Source organism: Lissotriton vulgaris, chromosome 5 (assembly GCF_964263255.1).
Source record: "Lissotriton vulgaris chromosome 5, aLisVul1.2, whole genome shotgun sequence".
NCBI classification, from domain to species: Eukaryota; Metazoa; Chordata; class Amphibia; order Caudata; family Salamandridae; genus Lissotriton; species Lissotriton vulgaris.
Window position 1 is genome coordinate 680,000,666 of NC_141693.1, and position 20,437 is coordinate 680,021,102.

Sequence of the window (20,437 nt, forward strand, 5' to 3'; positions counted from 1 at the left end):
CCAGACGAAGTCCGGTAGCATCCCTCTCCTGCTTTGCTCTCCTCGATCCTGAACAGTTAGAGTCTTATCTGCTTTGCATATGAAACCTGGCTCTCATTTCAAAATCTGTCCCCCGCTCCACCCCCAAAGAAAAAAAAATCTACAGCTTGGAGCCAATTCCATTGCTTTACAATTTAAAGCTATCCTGAATAAAGCTATCATGCATGAACACTATCCATAATTGTGGAAAAAAGCAGCTATTACGCCACAACTTAAAAAATATAATCAAGACCCTACTGAGTTATAAAATTAGTGGTCTGTTTCCTTGCTGCCTAACCCTGCTAAAATCTTGGCAAGCACTTGATCTCCCAGCTGATGGCTTATTTGGAACAACATGAACTGCTCAATTCCTCTCAGATTGGGTTCAGAGGTAACCATGAGACCAAAACCTCATTGGTGTCTGCAGTAAATGATATCAGAACCTTGGCTGATACTGGTCAGGCTGCTGCAATGACCCTTTTAGATTTGTCCACAGCCTTTAACACCATCTCTCCAACTCTGCGTGTGGGTCAGCTGAAGGATTTGGTGTCATAGAGTTAGAGTTAGAGTTAGTTGAAGCTTTTAACATCCTTCCTCAGCAATAAGTCCCAGATGGTAATGGTAGATCAATTTTGCTCTGAGTCCATCGGCTTGTGGGGTTTCCCAGGATTCCTCTTTAAGCCCTACATTATTCAATCTTTCCATCTCTTCACTAGCTAATCTCATTAGGTCTTTTGGGCTACAAGCTATTTCCAATGTGGATGAAACGCAGATAATGTAGTCAATCAGTGAAAATTGGGAGGCGACTGTCACTAACTTTAAGAACTGTATGCAAGCAGTAGCCATCTGGATGGGAACAAATAATCTCAGACTTAACGGAGACAAGACAGAGGTCTTGCTCTTCGGTAGTCATTCATCCATTTAGACCAAGTCCTGGTTGTCAATATGCCGGGCACTCTACCCACTCTTACAGACTCTTCTTAAAAATCTTGGAGTTCTGGTACATAAAAACCTGTCATTTGATCACCAGATCAATCAAACGGCTTCAACCTGTTTCTGGATGATCAGGACTCTCAGGAAATTGTTTCCTTACATCCCCCTAAAGCACATAAGCAAGTTGTTCTGGCATTGATTTCCTCTGGGCTGGACTACTGCAAAACACTATATTTGGATACCAACAAGACTGCCATAGCCAAGCTGCAGCTGGCTCAAAATGCTCCGGTAAGACTGGTCCTTGATATTGCCAAATATCAATCGATCTCGGCTGAGATATTCAAGCTCCTTTTGAGACCTGTGAACAAACGCATTGTCTTTAAAGTGTTGTGTATTGTTCACAATGCACTAGAGAACACCGGACGTAGAGAGATTATTGCCATGCTCCAATGGTATATTCCTTCTAGACTGCTTTAATCTTCCAACCATGATCTAGTAATCATTCCTGAAATTCGAAAGACAAGGTGGGAAGGCAGGGCTTTCTCAATGGCTGCTTGAAAGCTCTGAAATACTCTCCCCTGCTCCATTTCCGGCCTTCAGGCCCACACTGCTTTCCGAAAGGCCTTAAAAACCTGGCTCTTCACTCTTTAATAGCGGTCTGGGCCATTGTGATCTCTGTATCCATAGTTCTGCTGCTTTTTCCTCAGTAGGACGAATCTCATTAGCTCCGTGTTGCCACTGGGCATTTGTTGCGCTTTATATATCTCTTTCATTTAATTTCATATCAAATCGATGTCATTAAATGGTAGAGTTAAAGAAAGTGAATTAATTGAACCCAGTGATGATATTGTTAGCAAAATAACAGTGTTGTGGAATTTTTGTTTTTTAATGTGCTTTTAAATCTTCGTCTTGAGACTAGCCCCACTCATCAACATTATTGTCAGTTGGCCCTACTATCCATATGGAATGAAATTTTGTTAATTGTGATCTTAAGTCTAAACAGAGAGCTGTGGTCTGCTGCAGTAACTACGAAGACTGGTACTGAAGTATTCATGAAATGGATGTTACTGTCTCAAGTTAGTCCCACTGCCATCCTGCAGGTGTGCCTGGAAGCGCTCCTAAATTGATTTGGTGATCTCAGGATAATGGAAAAGCTTTACATTTCTGGATGAAATGATAAATCTGGAGTAGAATCAACCCAAACGTTGTTGTATGTACTTTATTCGATAAAATTATCATAAAAGGATGTACAATCCAAATTCATCATTTTAGGAATAGTATCAATTTAAAAGACAGTGTCATATTTCCATACACCCAGTATAAAAACACATCTAAAAATTACAGTAAAAACACAATATAAAAGGGGTAAAAACATCAAGTATATAGGCGAAAGAGATGACAGGGCATATGGAAAAAGCCTATCTTTTGTTATCCCTCAACAGCTTAATTCTCGTTAACCAAGCACAGCCCAGGTACTTGGCTACCCCACAACCATACTGAGGGAAGATGTGTCAGTTTTTAAAATATGAAACACCTCCCTATAATTCTTGGATCCCAAATTGATGCAGACAGGTTTGAGCCATTTTCTTCTCGCATACCTGTATGCAAGACAGGCAAAAAGAAAATGGGGAATGTACTCAGAGGGGGCAGCACAGCCAGGACAGGAAGTAGATGGCACATTGTATTGTTTCCAGCCTGCTGTGAGTTCATTGAGCGGGAGGGTTCCAGACCTCAGCTTCAGGTATAGTATCCTGACACCCAAAACTTAGTATTAGTGCTGACACCCAAAACTTCTTCACATTCACTAACAATGGCTTCAATCCTATTTAGAACACAATTAGTAGCTGCGTGTGATACTTTCTTAGCTTTTTTCCCTTTTATACTCATGAGTGTACCCCCACCCTCCAATGCCTTCCTTTTCCCCATTTGACAGCATTAATGAACACACCCCTCTTCCAAATCCGATTAGACTGTTCTACAACATAGAAGAAAAGCTTACTGATTAACAGTCCCAATGTAAGACTTCCAGGGTCCGGCTTTATTAAGATAAACAGTACCTTAAGTCCTTGTGAGCCCGTAAGCCAGATGAAATGGGGGGGGGGGGCATGCCCTGCCTCTTCCTGGCTAGGACGGGTCCGCCCTTTGGCCCGGGCTTCGCTCGGCACGCGCCTGCGCGCGTACTGTGGAGCGGGAGACGTGAGGTCTTTTAATGCTGCCGGTGAGGGAGGGTCTGGGGCCTTTGCTTCCTGCTCCGCTGGTCCCACTGCTCTCTGGGGCTTGTGGTATGCCCCGCTCATACTCCCGATAATCGCGCTGCGTCAACCCAAACAACTTTTCTCCGCCATAGAAATACCATGTGGGGTGACATTCCACCAGTGAATTCTCAGTCGTATTTAGCATATCCCCCATAAATTGAAGTTTTCATCACCAAACTATGATAACAAGCCTAAGTAGAGATGGATGACAGTTAATGCCTGCTAGGCCCACCCAGTGTTCTCAGTACCTGCCTACGGCAGCAACGTAGGGCCCACTTTCACCTCTATCTCCGGTTTGCTCTCAAATTGCGATTACATGATCAAGATCTGCTTCTGAATCTGAACATACTCACTGTAATAAGAGAAAGACCAAACTGCGCATCCATGAACTTCCTGAGCTAACAAAGTGCCTGCCCACTTACAGACTGCACCACACTGGGTGGCAGGTGTTGGCTGCACACTGGTGAAAGAATTAAACTAGCAGATGATGAAATAGTTCACTTGGAACAAGGATGTATAAAATAGGTAAGAAGGGGGGATCTTTGGGCAACTGGCAGGCAGCCTTGAATCCTTTCCTCATTCTACTTGATGTAATACAGAATGCCTTACAAGCACACAATACTTTTATTCTCCCTAAGGAATCATTCAGTAGGTAACACTTTACTATCAACAACAGTACAGCAGGTTGTGGTCATATCCTGCACTGCAGTACTGCTCCTTGGCTACACTCTATGCTGTAAGTGGGCCTGGGACTGCCACAGCCGAGCACTGTCAAAACAAATAAATAGACGATGAACCAGCGCCCTAAGGAGCCCTCTGTTTCTGTCTTTTGATGGCCAAAAAACCCATCCCTCTACCTACCTCTGGGTCGCACATCACAGATTCAATGAACGCAACGTTAATAGAATTTCTGTATTTAAGGCGAGAACAAACCAACACAATGGTTACCGTTGTTTACTGTAAGATACTATTGCATTCCATTTGGATAACCAAGTTATCAACACTGACGTATCTTCAATGTATTAGGAATCCTGACTGAATGTGTTGAGGGATAATGGCCCCATATAAACTCTGTACATGAGTTGTTGCCTGCTGATTTTGATTATTCTATTTCAAGTAAGGATATTTATGGATCTGTCAAACACAGGATTCTGTTTCATATGTATCAAGACATGCCCTTAACCTCTACGCCGTGGCGCAAATTTTGCTCGCTGCTTTTTACATATAATCAAGGCTAGTGCTAGACCGCGGAAATGTGTGAACCCTCACTAGTGCCATGCATGGGGATAATACCGGGCGCACATGGTACATCAATCAATCGTTTCTAGAGCACGACTACTCACCCGTGAGGGTCTCAAGCGGGTGGGGGTGCAGGTTCCTGTCCATCAAGGTCCTCTGTCGAAGAGCCAGGTCTCGAGGTCTCTTACGAAGATGGGAAGGGATGTTGTCTGTCTGAGGTGGAGCGGCAGGGCGTTACAGGCCTTGGCCGCGAAGAAGGAGAAGGAGTGGCCTCCCTATCTGGTTTTTCTGGTGCGTGGGCCACGGAGTAGGAGAGCTGGACTGATTGTAGGGTCTTTTGGGGTCCTTTCGTACAAAGTGCGTGAGCAGCTTATTCATTCTTAAGAATTAAAATTTGAAATGATTGACTCGCGCATAGGTATTGGAAAATTGAGACTTTTGACATTGATAAATGTTACAGGTAGCTCAAATGGAGTAACATACCCAAACCAAAGCACAAGTCTCCTGTTCTGTTTTTTCTTCAAAGTTAGCAAATCCTTCAAAAAACAGATACTTCATGAAATATCCTTTAACGTGCACGCAAAAACTTAAAAGCACTGAATGCTCTGTGAACAGAACCAGAAGTGTAACACTGTGAGCCTGAATCACAAAGATAAACTTACACTTTTGTTTGAAATTCGGAAAGGGTTTAACAGCAGTATCTTTACAGTGCGGACACTCCACAGATAAAAGACGTATCTTTTTATCTTCAGAGACTCCAAATTCATAAAGATACTACTCGTAAATCCATTTGTGAACAGCAAACAATCGTAAAGTTACATGAAAATTGTAAGTTTACCTTTGTGAATCCATATTTGGAATGTACATACTGGAGTATGGAGACATTGCAGACGCTCATGCCTTGTATGCTCCTGCCACCTTGTGGCCAGAACAAGATTTACATTGAACCAATAGAGAAAAGCGTTTTACTGTGATTTTTTTCCTCCTTGCCAACAGTGGGTAGGTAGTCTAGTCTTGTGAATGTATGAAAGGTAGGTACACTGCTAGTGCAAAACCAATACAACAGATAAGTCACTTGCCGAACGGTGATTAGTTCCACAGGTATAGGCTGAAGGGAAGTAATGGGTCACTGATTAGATGGTGCAATCTATTGTAGCAGAGAATTTTCCCCAAAAAGCCTGAAATCGAATCCATGGTTGAGTGTTTTGATGGGCCAGTGGTGTACTCTTCTTTGTACTCTACGTCACAGATGAATGTCTTATAGACACAAAAAAAACACATGCTTTTAGGGACCAGTAACAATGAGCGTGTGTCCTCAGTTGAGTTTCAGATAGGCAGGTGCCGGCGCCATGGTAAGTGCTGGCAAAACTCCAATGCAAAACACGCCAAACTAGCAAATTAGGCCATCAGCAGGTTTATAGCTTCTACACAGTTAATTTGTGGAAATCCAGGGCTTTAGGTGGGCCGAGTCCCACTCCCAACGGCATACATGCCAACATTTTGGAAGAGGAAAGTGGGAGATTTAAAAAAAATAACCCGGAGTGTGTATTTCTCCTATTGACTTCTATTGCGGCCTACATAGGTTCAATTGACATGTATTTGACTAGCAAGTTTGCCACTACAGGATCGGATATGAGAAATGCAAAAGTATGTTCTTTCCTTCCCTGTCAGGAGCATGGAGAAAGCCCTATGGCAGACAGAGAGAGCATGGCAAAAAAGTTGTGCACTTGCCTGCAGGAGCCGGTCACTGGCAGTGCATAATCTGAGTTTTACAAAACAATTTCCTGTAGAGTTTGAAGCCCGCCAAGGAATCAGGTTTTTGCATGCAGGACTCGGGAGGCAAAAGACTAGCATTGAAAATCGGTAGTCTCTTGCTTGAATCAAGAAATTTGGCATGTATACCCTCCAGGGTAGGCACGTAGCATCTATGATGAGCAGGTGCTGAGACGGGTCCCAATTGGGCTCTCCATTTTTGCCTTCACACTCAGGGTGGGAAACAAATCTTAACTCTGCAGCAGTTCACTTCCTTTGATGCAACTTTTATTTTTGTTGTTCTATATTGTGCGAAACTCGATGCTCTTTAAATGAGCACTAGTCTTTCTTGTAGACATGGGGAGATTAAGTGATTTGCCAAGAATCACAGGATGTTGAGCCGATGTCGAGACACTATTCACCAGCTCCAAAGGCTACAGCTCTAGTCGCTACGCCCCAACCTCTCACACAAGAACAAAAGCATTTTCAATATTGTATACAACAACGCCATAGATGTATGTTTTCATATTGTATATTTATCATATGCAACTAAGAACCATTGACAATGCCAATAGTCTTGGCTTGTTGTAGATGTAATGTTACTTGTTGTATTATACATCTGGGGGCAATGGCAGAAGCAGAGAAAATACCAGTCGGGCTGCACACTATGCTAAGCACAGACTTTAAGCTTAATTGTTTTTAAGCCACGCCCTTGATTACATCAGCCACGCCCTTTTGAGAGACCCCCCGTTTTTCCATCCTACTTAAAGCCCTGCTTGCATCCCTATACCTCATTTGTAAAATGTGTGTGGATTTTTACTTACTGTGATTCCCGGTTCCTCCTTTTGGGTGAGTCATTGCGCTTTGCTTGAATTATTAAGCACTCAAAATGTTTACGCAGGCTGGTGTCAGCGAAATTAGGAGAATGGAAAGTTTTGGAAGCTGTGCTCTTCCCACCTTATCAAATGGCCTTCCTAGAGCACGATTACGGCATCCCTTGCGGAGGCCGCAAGAGGAAGCCTTCATAATGCGATTATGGTGCCATCTGGGGATTAATGGACGTCCTCAATACTCATTGATTTGTCTCAAAGCCCACTTGTAAATGAATCGCTCTAGTGCAAGATCCCTGGCATTGTATTCTAACTGATAACGCGTGTCTTCTATGTTCCTTAAAGAGATTGTAAATCCACTGCAACACAGAGGGCAGTCATTCCGCAGTCAGGGGGCATTTTGTGTGTTCCAAGCATGTTCTCATTGCATATTCGAGCCAATCCGTGGTACCTCATGCCATGTGCCTTCTTGCCTGCAGGAGGTGCTCGAGCTGGAACGAACCCTGGGAGGGCACTTGCTGGAGGAGCCCAAGCTCCTACTCTTCAAGGACAGCTACCACAACCTGCGGCTCTCCATCCACGACATCCCTCACTCGCTCTGGAGAAGCAAGCTTCTGGCTAAATATCAGGTAGGTGCACCTCAAACCCGGAAGTAGACCAGTCTCACTCAATCGAAAACTGCACCTTTGACACAAAGTGCTGCTCCATGACCTTAATGTGTTATTGCTCATTGATTTTCAGTGGCTTTTCTTTATTCCTTCTGGTTTCATCCCATAACGCCTTCACGCTGTTCCATCTGCATTAGCCACAGCAAACGCCATATTTCCCTCGCTTTAAGATGTATTTATATCATACATAGATCACCTCTTGCTCCTTGGAAGCCTGAAAGAAAGTGTATAAATTATCTTTTGCGACAAGAAAGGGCACTTCCCCTTTTAGGTGAAATGCTACAGGAAAGGACAGATCATAGCACTCTGGGCTGAAGCGCTGAAGCAGATCGCACAGCTCATTCCCAAGAGACAGCGGATGCGGCTGCAAGCCTCATGGTGAGCTATTGGAGCTAGTCACAAAGATTTATAAGGCAAATAATGTGGCTCGTCCTACCCTTCCTGTTGGCTTCATGCATATCATTATTCATGGCCATGGTAAAGACAACCGAGGGGGGTACAGGGCGACAGTGTTGCAGTTTACCAGGGAATGTCTTGCAACAAGGTTGTTTTTTATTTTTGCGGACAGGGTTGTTATTGCAAGTGCTGCTTGTATTGGAAAGGTCAATATGGATGCCAAATCGTAGAAAGTGACAACAGCGTTTCTAAAGTTTTTTCAACCAACCTTCTGCACCACCGAAGGCGTAGAGCTAGTTACCTGTAAAAAGCTATGGAGGCGAAAAAAACATGAGTGAGAGGCTGCAAACCCACTTGAGCCTGTCGCTGTGCTTATAGCTTGAGTTTTAGAGTGTCTTAAATGTAGCTTTTTTTTATCAAGAGCAGACCAGATTATCACATTTCTCCTGTGAGTTTGTGAGCCTAAAATAAATCTTGTAAAGGAATGGAGGTAAACCACAAAATCCGTACTAGCAATAACCTTTTAGTGATTCCAGTATTTAGAGAAAGTGAGTTCCAGGCTGGCATCTAAGCTGTATAATGAAGGAGCACATTTACTACCACACTCTGAGAATGTGCAGAAATAGATTTGTGATTTATAGGTAACCCAGGCCCTGCAGGAAGTTGGAACACCAGTCTCCTTAACTGACAGAGAAAATCTTCCCATTCTCAGCCCTTTGAAGAAAATCATAGGTAACATTACCAGAAAAACAAGGGATTATGGCAATGTCGTATTCACAACAGGGACTCTCAATTATCTGCTGCCAATAGAGTATATAGACTTTATGCATTCCTGCGTAAAGTCAAAGACAGCAGCATAGGACAAAGCCAAAGCCATCCTGGCCACTAATGTGACATCTTACAGGATTTCACCTTGCTTGTAGAAGATGCACTGAGAAACAGTTTGTTTTCCCTACAGAAAGCACGCTAAAATTCATAGTAGTCTTAATCCGAAAAGGTCATGGTCATCCTACCCACGCAGCATGATCCTTCTTAGCCGGTCACTTAGATCGTGGCAGGTCGCCAGCCAAATCCGCCAGGTGAGAAGAGGCACTGGTTTCGCTCCCCAGCCAGAGGAACGCACACCATATCATAAGGTCCCCTTTGACTGCCTGGTTGGATCTCAGTGGCTTCTATACATCTTCTAGTGCATTGGTTGCGTAGAAGGCATGAAAGTATGTTGAGTGAGCTTCATGTTGTTTTCACCATGATCGGCATAGACTTTTTTTTTCCACAAGTGAGACGCAGAAGCAGCACTTTGACAGGATGGGAGACTCTCCCAGTGCAAGAGTGCTATTTGCATTTTTTCCTCTTCTGAACTAACCAGCTGCCTTTGGTGGCCCCAAAAAGAACATATTTTGCCCCTAAGGAAAGGAGGCTTTTGACATACATTACCAACAGCCCTACAGTGAATGAGACACTTGTTAGAGGTTTCCAGTGGCTGAGCTCCACTACTGGAAACCTGGTACTTTCCCAACTTCTAAATAAGGTTGAGGAACCACAGGCTTGGAGGATTTCCTGCTCTGCCAAACGCTAAATGATGCCCTAGTACATTTTATCCATCACAGCGAAGCTGGACTGATCTCTGCTTCAACCCGTACAGGACATTCATATGTCTGTACCGAAGTCCTACGGAAATTTAGAGCTACCTGTGGTCGGGGAAGGAGAAATAATCTGATACATCTACATGGATATAGGATCTAAATGTAAATGATAGGGCTTTGATAGCTGAAGCACCCAACACAATTTTCTCCATAATTAATGGCTATTACTAAAATGTCAAAAACACATATAATCTGTTAATTCTGATTGCAGCGGTTAATTTATTTTTGTGTTATACTGGAAATCAGACAATTTTAACTTAAAAGTATTCTCAGCCTGTTAGGGATTATTATCATCCAATCACCTTAGTGGCAATAGAAGTTATGTCTCTGGCAATAAATTATTATCAGAGGAACCTGAACCCCCCACAATAGGTATCCTATGTTTTGATAATTTACAACATACTTTAAGCAATCATTTAAAATTGAAACAGCGACGTGCTGTAAGATATCCAAATTATATATACCTAGTCCAGTACGTTTAGGTACTTAAACGACATATGGCATCCACATTAACAGCTCTCTTCAATTTATCTTGAATATTAGGTCAAGCCCTGATATAATTAAAAATAAGCAGCAGTATGACCCATTAATGAAAAATCTCTAGAAGCAGCAGATAGTCACTGGTCCAGTATCATATATCCGAAATTGAGTAAAGGTCCAACAAAACTCAGAAACCATACAAACCCACACCATTAATACAGTGCTTAACTTGAGCCGGGGCTTTCCTGTGCTAAGCAGCGGCACTTAATTGCTTTCCAGTGCTCGGCACCTAATTGTCAACACCATACATAGAACAGTCTACCAATGGTGGCCCTGCTCATCTAATTTAGAGATGAGAAGAACAACCGTTGTTTACAAATACAATATACATTAAAATTGCTAATCCCTGCCTCAGCCATTCCTTTAGCCTTGGGGACCTGGAATAATCTGAACTTTATTTATTTATTTTTATTTATTTATTTATTTTGTGTATTTGTAAAGCGCAGTCCTGTCACCCAAAGGGCATCCTGACGCTTTGAACTTGAACGGTTGCACTCTTCGTTGCTCAAACACTTTTAGGGATCAAATGCGTTTTTAACGCTTTCCTGAACGGAAAGTAGTCCCTGTGGCTTCTCAAGGAGAGTGGTAGGGAGTTCCAAAGTTTGGCCGCTGCAACACTGAATGAGCGGCCGCCCATCCTGACTCTCTGAAACCTCGGGACTACCAACAGATGCGCCGAAGAAGAGCGGAGGGGCCGCGGGGCAGAGTACCAGGCAAACATGTTCTGCAGAGGTGCTGGGCCCTGTTGATGCACTGCCTTAAACACCAAGCACGCGGCTTTATACCACACTCTCAGATGTACCGGGAGCCAGTGTAGCTCTCTTAAAGCTATAGTAGAAGAGCTAGACCTAGGGCGGGAGAGAGCCAACTTGGCGGCCATATTCTGCACCCGTTGTAGCTTCCCCAACAGGTTTTTGGATCTGTCGCATTTACATGCGAGAGAGATGGTTAGTAGTTGTTTTGGCAGTGATGACAAGGGCGATGGGTGGTTCAAGCTGCAGTAGCCTCCTGGTCTGAGCCCTGGCACTTAATATTTTACAAATTAAGCACTGCATTAATACATTTGTTATTGAATAATATGGTATTTTGATTACACTACTACGTCTGCTATTGCATTCATTACTACTAGTCTACTACTATACAAGTGCAAAAAATAAAGATAGCTTAAGATCTAACTTTTGGCATCCTTAATTAGTCTGTCCTGCACCTCTATAAATTGTAAAATATCTGGGATTGGTAAAAGCTGAAGATCTTTCATTTTTACCACAAGATAACAGTGTCAAAATGGTGCCGTTGTCGTAGTAATGTTCTTTTGAAACAATATTGCCTTTTATTCCGAAGTCATGGTTCCAGTGACAGTTATTGCAACTAGATATGACAAATGCATTAGTCTTTTTGCAGCCTGAACTTATTTCAGATTCACCTGCAATGCAAGACCTAACCATTGGCTTTGGACTTGCACCTATGGATAAAGGTTTTTACGCATTGACAACAGTTTGAGTCAGTATGTTGTTGACCCGAAACTCTCACTGCCCCACCCTGTATCCACCATCTTCAGATTATATTTTTTCCAGTTCAGTTTATAAGCGTATGCCCAAATGGGATCAACAACAAAAAAACACACTTTGAAGGACCCTAGAGTTGCGCTTTCCGTGCTTGCTCTGTGGAACAGCAGAATAAAAACCAAACACCTCTGGATAAAAGTTTCTTTATTTCAGCTTGGTACCATATCTGTCATGGTATCTTCAGAGGTTTCCAAGCACTGAGGGAGTGTTAGTGTCAGAGTCAAACATCAAAAAATCACGTCACCCCAACCCTGGGCAAATGTCACTGGCCCCCATTTAATTGCAGGGTATAGTAAATCTGTGTGTATTGTACATACAGCAAGAATTCATGGTATGGCTCTTCAGTGATATTTTTTTTATCATTGCGGAGTTTGTTTGAAGTTCTTATTTGACAGAGGAACACTGGTTCACCCAGTGCTTGATTTGTAAAAGAATGATTGGCGGGGCCCAAAGCTCTGCTCAGAAGCCCATGGCCAGTGCAATTAAAGGTTGGCATGGCCAATGCAAAGGCTGACTAGTGCTTATTGCTCCTTATGCCTCTTTTTTGCATTCCCGGCCCCTTTATCTCACTCTTGCAGGTTCCTGCTTTCACCCTAAATGATGGTTTCCTGTCTTTCTCTTTCTCTGCTTTACCATTTCGTTTGGTTTTCTGTCTCTAGCCCTTGGTAAATGCCTGATGCACAAAAATAAGTGCCAGTCCCCACAAATGAGTACCGGGGGTGCCCACTGGCAACCACTGGCTCAAATTAGGCACCCTTTCTACCAAAACTCAATTTGAGATTGCCACTCTGCTTCGATTTATAGTTTGCATTGGTGCGAACGTTCCAATTGGCACTCTACATTCATATGTTCTATTGTTTCTCATTATAATATTGCCACTTTGCATTAATACGTAGCTTTAAGATTGTCACTATGCAGTTTGTGTTGTTATACGATTTGTACAGTTAAAGACTGCCATTCTGCAAAGATATAAGATGTGTATTACTGCTCAGTTTAAGACATCCATTCTGCACTGATTTCCAATTTGTATTGGTGATCAGTTTAAGACATTCACTCTTCATCAATATACAACTTATATCGGTGCTCAGTTCAAGACAGCCACTCTGCATTGATATACAATTTGTGTCAGTGCTCAGTTCAAGACATCCACTCTGCATTGATATACAATGTGTGTCAGTGATCAGTTCAAGACAGCCACTCTGCATTGATATACAATTTGTGTCAGTGCTCGGTTCAAGATAACCACTCTGCAATGATATACAATTTGTGTCAGTGCTCGGTTCAAGATAACCACTCTGCAATGATATACAATTTGTATTGGTGCTCAGTTCAAGACAGCCACTCTGCATTGATATACAATTTGTGTCAGTGCTCGGTTCAAGATAACCACTCTGCAATGATATACAATTTGTGTCAGTGCTCGGTTCAAGATAACCACTCTGCAATGATATACAATTTGTATTGCTGCTCAAGTTTTAGACAGCAACTCTGCATTAATATACCATTTGTGTCAGTCTCAGTTCAAGACAGCCACTCTGCATTGATATACAATTTGTGTCAGTGCTCGGTTCAAGATAACCACTCTGCAATGATATACAATTTGTGTCAGTGCTCGGTTCAAGATAACCACTCTGCAATGATATACAATTTGTATTGCTGCTCAAGTTTTAGACAGCAACTCTGCATTAATATACCATTTGTGTCAGTCTCAGTTTAAGACATCCCCTCTGCATCGATATATAATTTGTGTTAGTGCTCAGTTTAAGATAGCCACTCTGCATTGATATACAATTTGTGTCAGTGCTCGGTTCAAGATAACCACTTTGCAATGATATACAATTTGTATTGCTGCTCAAGTTTTAGACAGCAACTCTGCATTAATATACCATTTGTGTCAGTCTCAGTTTAAGACATCCCCTCTGCATCGATATATAATTTGTGTTAGTGCTCAGTTTAAGATAGCCACTCTGCATTGATATACAATTCGTGTCAGTGCTGAGTTTAAGATAGCCACTATGCATTGATATACTATTTGTATCAGTGCTCAGTTTAGGACAGCCACCCTGCCCCTCTGCATTGATATGCAGTTTGTATTGGTGCTCAGTTTCAGATAGACATCCACTCTGCATTAATACACAATTTGTGTTGGTGCTCAGTTTAAGACATCCACTCTGCATTGATACACATTTTGTGTTGGTGCTCAGTTTTAGACAACCACTCTGCACTGATATACAATTTCTATCAGGCCTCAGTTTAAGACATCCTCTCTGCATTAATATACAATTCGTATCGGTGCTCAGTTTTAGACAGCCACTCTGCATTGATATACAATTTGTGTCAGTGCTCAGTTTAAGACATCCACTGTGTATCGATAAACAATTTGTATTGTGCTCAGTTTAATTGCGTAGCTTTAAGATTGTCACTAAGCACCTATATTCAGTTTGTGTTCTTATATGGTTTGTTCAGTTTAAGACTGCCATTCTGCAATGATAGACATTTGTATCACTATTTAGTTTACGACAGCCATTCTGCACTGATTTCCAATTTGTATCGTTGATCAGTTTAAGACATTCAATCTTCATCAATATACAATTTGTGTCAGTGCTCAGTCCAAGACAGCCACTCTGCATTGATAAGCTTTATGTTGATGGCCATTTTAAGGATAGGGATTTGCCGAGATGCTCTTTTTGTACACTGCTCATTTTAAGACTGTTTCTTCGCTGGGGGGTCTTTATAGTAATGTTTACATTATAGTTGTAGTTATATTTTAAGCACTGCTTGCGGCAGTCAGTTCTGTTGCTCAGTTCTTAAGTTGCTGATTTTGAATCCATCGTTGCTTTGTTTAAGCGAGGGGCCATGCACTGATAAGATGTGACTGATTAACCAGAATAAGATTGTGAATGCATTGATATAATATTTGTACCATTGAGCGATTTATAAGTGTGAGTTCAAACAGGTGCTGTACCACTGCTTAGTTTCAGTCACTTGCCATTGGTGCAAGGAGAACAATAGTAATAAGTTTCCTCCGTGCTGGTTCTGCCACTGATAGAACGCAACCATGACAACAGGTGTCTAAGTGCTCTTCTCCTTGCAGGAAATTCCCTTCTATCACATCTGGAGTGGCAGCCAGAGGGCGCTGCACTGCACGTTCACGCTGGAGAGAAGCAGCCTCGCCTCGACTGAGCTCACCTGCAAAATCTGTGTGCGGCAGGTGGAAGGGGAGGGGCAGATATTCCAGCTGCACACCGTGCTGAAAGAGGTGAGTGAGCAACATTCACACAAGTCGAAGACACCTAACCAGAGGTTGAAAAATCAAGAGTAGAAGTCCAACCCCACTCCCAGAACTCAGCTTCTCCTCCACTCACTCACTGCCTGTGACCCTGTACAGATCTCCACTCCCTTTTGGAAAGGTTCACACTAAACAAATACCACGTACATAGAATACAGATATACATTCTATGGTCCCCTCTTGCTAGATTATATCATGGGAGAATTTTCAATTCCTTATGTCTTCTGAAAAGCGGCATTGTCTCTTTGGCACATGGAAAGGTACAGAATCAGAGGAAGGTTTAAGTGCGAATAATTGATTCCTCCAACTAAAAATCATATATATGCAAACGTATCAGACGACAGACGTGGTAGCAACTCTAAGAGTAAAATCAAGATAATTGTAGCCGATTATCAAGAGATGCAGATTTTATAGTGCTAGCAGACATCAATCTAGTGGGCTAGCAGTGTCTCTGATCCATATAATGACCACGTGCCTCCTGAAATGGAAAACAATGCCACAAATTCTCCAGAAATAATTTGTGTGAAACCAATGCTCTATTAATATCAAAATAGCCTTCAAGACGAGACAACTAAATGTTTTTAAGACTGGCTTCACAGATAAATTCTGATATCAATGAATTATTTAGCTGTGTGGAAGTCTATTTCTAGAATCGACTGATGTCTGGATAAATGAAACCAGTACACCTTGTTCCCTGTGTTTGGGCTGATATATGGACTCCTCTGTATAACTTGTAGTCCTTCACAATACTACTTTTATTAACTTATTGGCAAATGTGTGCTTGTCACATCCGAGAGGCAAGGCGCTTCAGGGTTTTAAATAAATGCATTAGAACTAATGGTGAGGCACAAATGTATTGAAGCAAGGCCACTTGTCAGTTCAATATTGCTTTATGGCTTATTCTGGAGACACACAAGATTCAGCAAGTTATGGTTGGGACTACGCGCTATTAAGGCTCCGAAAAGGAGATGTACGGAGCACTATCTTTTGGAGGGAAACTGTTACATTGAAGTATAAGTGATACGATATTGCCAGATACAAATTCTGGCCAGGAAAATCGCCTTGGAAATAAGCTGCAGTTATAGCGGACCCACTTCATCGCAGCACTTCTCACCTCACACACATTTAGAACCCACTCAGAGCTAGTGTTAACTGTATGCATTAAACCCTGTGGCTTTGTGAATTCTTCCCCGTCTCCCACCTGGGAAAACTGGTTCTACACAATTACTCCCCACCTCTGTAGTGTTTAATTCATGATAGGTGGAAACATGTGGAGCGAGACCAGTTGGGAACAGAAATTCTGCACACCTGGTATCGCCACACATAACTTGTAATCGGGCCCTAAGTGTTTGACCATTGAGAAATGTAAGGCCACTTATAAATGGCACCCTCTGAACATTTTCTACTTTTTTAATTTGTGAACTGACAAGTCTTGCAGATTGCTACAGCCTCCAAAGGTAACACAGCACCCACAGGAAATTATCTTATGATAGATTGCTCTTTAAATGTTTTGAGACCTTGATGTTGGCAGGGGTAAACATGGGCTCAACACTGTTCATTATTATTCATGCATGGGTCTCATGGTGCCACAATGCATTGACATTCATGCATGGGTCCCATGGGGCCACAATTCATTAACATTAATTCATGGGTCCCATGGGGCCACAATGCATTAATCAATCAATCAATCAAAGCATTTATATAGCGCACTACTCACCCAGAGGGTCTCAAGGCGCTAGGGGAGGGGGGTCCGCTACTGCTCGAACAGCCAGGTCTTGAGTTGCTTCCTGAAGGCGAGGTGGTCCTGGGTCAGGCGGAGGTGGGTCGGGAGGGACTTTCATGTCTTGGCGGCGAGGTAGGAGAAGGACCGTCCCCCTGTGGTGGCTCTTCAGATGCGGGGGACGGTGGCGAGGGCATGGCCGGTCGATCGAAGCTGGCGTTTGGGAGCGTAGAAGTTGAGGCAGCTGTTGAGGTATCCTGGGCCTTGGTTGTGTAGGGCTTTGTGTGCGTGGGTGAGGAGTCAGAAGGTGATTCTCTTGTTGACCGGGAGCCAGTGCAGGTCTCTCAGGTGTCCGGAGATGTGGCTGCAACGGGGGATGTCCAGGATGAGTCGTGCTGAGGCGTTCTGGATCCGCTGGAGTCTCTTCTGGAGTTTGGCGGTGGTTCCGGCGTAGAGGGAGTTGCTGTAGTCCAGGCGGCTGGTGACGAGGGCCTGGGTGACCGTCTTCCTGGTCTCGGTGGGGATCCACCGGAAGATCTTACGTAGCATGCGCAGGATGTTGAAGCACGACGAGGAGACAGTGTTGACTTGTCTGGTCAGGGAGAGGGAGGAGTCCAGGATGAAGCCCAGGTTGCGTGCGTGGTCTGTTGGTTTGGGTGCGCTGCCTAGGGCTGGGGGCCACCAGGAGTCATCCCAGGCGGAGGGTGAGGATCCCAGGATGAGGACATCCGTCTTGTCCGAGTTCAGTTTCAGGCGGCTGTTCTTCATCCATTCGGCTACCTCTTTCCTCCCTTCGTGAAGGTTGGCTCTGACGGTGGCGGGGTCGTTGGTGAGGGAGAGAATCAGCTGGGTGTCGTCAGCATAGGAGATGATGTTGAGGTTGTGCTGGCATGCAATGTCTGCGAGGGGGCTCATGTAGACGTTGAAGAGGGTTGGACTGAGCGAGGAGGCTTGAGGAACGCCGCAGATGACTTTGGTGGCTTCAGATCTGAACGGGGGGAGGCGGACTCTCTGTGTCCTTCCGGCGAGGAAGGAGATGATCCACTCCAGTGCCTTCTCCTGGATTCCGACGTTGCTGAGTCGCTGCACTAGTGTACGGTGGCAGACAGTGTCGAAGGCCGCGGAGAGGTCAAGGAGGATGAGGGCTGCTGTTTCTCCGTTGTCAAGCAGTGCTCGGATGTCATCGGTGGCTGCGATCAGGGCGGTCTCGGTGCTGTGGTTGGCCCGGAAGCCAGACTGCGAGAGGTTGAGGGATCCGTTCGTCTCGAGGAAGGCAGCCAGCTGCTTGTTGACGGTCTTCTCGATGACTTTTGCAGGAAACGGGAGCAGCGAGATGGGGCGGTAGTTCTTGAGGTCGGTGGGGTCGGCTGATGGCTTCTTTAGTAGAGCGCTGAGTTTGGCGTGCTTCCAGCTCTCCGGGAAGGTAGCGGTGTCGAAGGAGGTGTTGATGATGTCCCGCAGGTGGGGTGCGATGACAGCGTCGGCCTTGTTGAAGACGTGGTGAGGGCAGGGGTCGGTAGGAGATCCGGAGTGGATGGAGTTCATCGTGCGGACGGTGTCTTCGGTGTTGATCGGGGTCCAGGCGCAGAGGGTGGTGGTGGGGGGCGGTGGTTCGGTCGTGGCGTGCGTCGGTTGAGTGCTGAAGCTGTTGTGTATGTCCGCGATCTTGTTGTGGAAGTAGGAGGCAAGGGAGTTGCAGAGGTCTTGCGAAGGGGTGATGTCGTTGTTTCCGGCTTTGGTGTTGGAGAGCTCTTTAACGATGTTGTAGAGTTCCTTGCTGTTGTGTGCGTTGTTGTCCAGTTGTTCCTTGAATGCGTTTTTTTTGGTGGCGTGGATGAATTGGTGGTGTTTTCGGGTGGCGAGCTTGAGGGCAGTCATGTTTTCCGGTGTTGGGTCTCTGCGCCAGGTTCTCTCGAGGGCTCCGCAGTTCTTCTTGGAGCTCTTGAGTTCGTCGGTGAACCATGGGGCTCTCTTGCTACCGGGTCTGCTAGGCGGGGTCTTCAGAGGGGCGAGGTCGTCTGCGCAGTTGCTGATCCACTTTGCGAGGTTGGTGGCTGCCTGGCTTGGGTTCGTTGCGCTGGTGGGAGGGTTCCTGCTCAGGGAGGTCGCAAGTTGGTCGGCTGTGATCTTGTTCCAGCTTCTGCGTGCAACCTGTTGCTGGTGGTGGTGGATCGTGGTCCTTCTGAAGCTGAAGTGGACGCAGCTGTGGTCCGTCCAGTGGAGTCCGGTGGCGTGGCTGAAGGCGATGTCCTTGCTGGATGAGAAGACGGGGTAGAGTGTGTGTCCGGCGTAGTGGGTGGGGTTGGTGACCAGCTGCTTGAGTCCCAGGTTTGCGGGGTTGTCCAGAAGGGTGGTGGTGTTGCGGTCGTTGTTGTTCTCCAGGTGGAAGTTGAGGTCCCCGAGGAGGATGTAGTCAGCGGAGAGGAGGGCGTGCGGGCTGATGAAGTTGCCGATGTCTTCGCTGAATTGTGTGCGTGGTCCCGGGGGTCTGTAGATGAGGGTGCCTCTGAGGGTGGTCTTGGGGTTGATGTGGACCTGGAAGTGCAGGTGCTCGGCGGGTGCGAGGGTGTTGTCGGTGTTGGTCATTCAATCATGGGTCCCATGGTGCCACAATGCATTAACATTCATTCATGGGTCCCATGGGGCCACAATAAGTGGTGGCCATGCGCCCATTTTTGCTGGTGGGCAAAGGGCAAGTGATTCAGGTATCTAACAATATATTTAAAACACTAAGACCTTTGGGGTGCGTATTTTAAGAATGTATTTTAAGAAAAGGTGTTATTTACAAAATTTGCAAACCATGTTGCATGGATACTGAGAAATCCCGACATACCTGCCAGATAGAAACGTTTTTTCTTTATATTAGCTCTTTTATCCTGCAAATTGCTTGTTTCAACACCTGCAAGTGTTCTATTACTCACAGAATGCGCGATCTGCATTGACAGCGCATGATAATCATGTCAAGATGGGTATAGGTGTATATTTAATTAGCATAGCTTTCAAATGGTGTCAAATGGGGTAATTTAATTACTCAGTTGGAACTTCTATGGGAACACAATGCTCTGTGTCAACAATTAACCCGTTCACATCAAGGATTTCATCAGAGATGAATTGAATTCAGGTTCTCAGTGTTTTTCTTGGAACACAATCTGTTTAGCAATTAGCAAAACAACACACAAATAGCATTACTTTTAGGAATACAATTGTCACATTCCAGAACATTGGTGTACAATGTCCCATTTCACTCCAATAGGAATAAGTCATTAACAGCAACATACATTTTAAACATGTTTATTTTGGTGATCTAAGGTAATTAATTCTGTAGGATTGCCACAGTTAAAAGAGGAGGGCAGCCTATTTCCATCCTGTAACAAATGGAGTATGAGACCAGGTGGTGGAGCACAGCCTATCTATATATTATTTCTGCAGAGCTAGCAGCAATTTTGGACATTTTAACACTAATTCATGTGCCCTGGGAATTATAACACTTTGTAACAGAGCAGTTTTTATCATCTTACTAAAAAATTGATGGTTTTCGAGGTGCTATACTGCTGTTTCATGGTTTTTTATACTATCTTGCAATAATATT

General features: G+C 44.3%; 1 protein-coding gene across 2 annotated transcripts in view; it reads left to right on the forward strand.

Annotated features, from left to right (window-relative positions):
• Window positions 1–20,437, forward strand: part of UNC5B (unc-5 netrin receptor B) — a 379,330-nt gene that overhangs the window by 348,181 nt on the left and 10,712 nt on the right. For both annotated transcript variants that reach the window (XM_086922114.1, XM_086922115.1), the window contains 2 exons: window positions 7,507–7,656; window positions 14,934–15,098. In XM_086922114.1, the coding sequence (XP_086778240.1) occupies window positions 7,507–7,656; window positions 14,934–15,098 (315 nt within the window). The remainder of the gene's footprint in view (window positions 1–7,506; window positions 7,657–14,933; window positions 15,099–20,437) is intronic.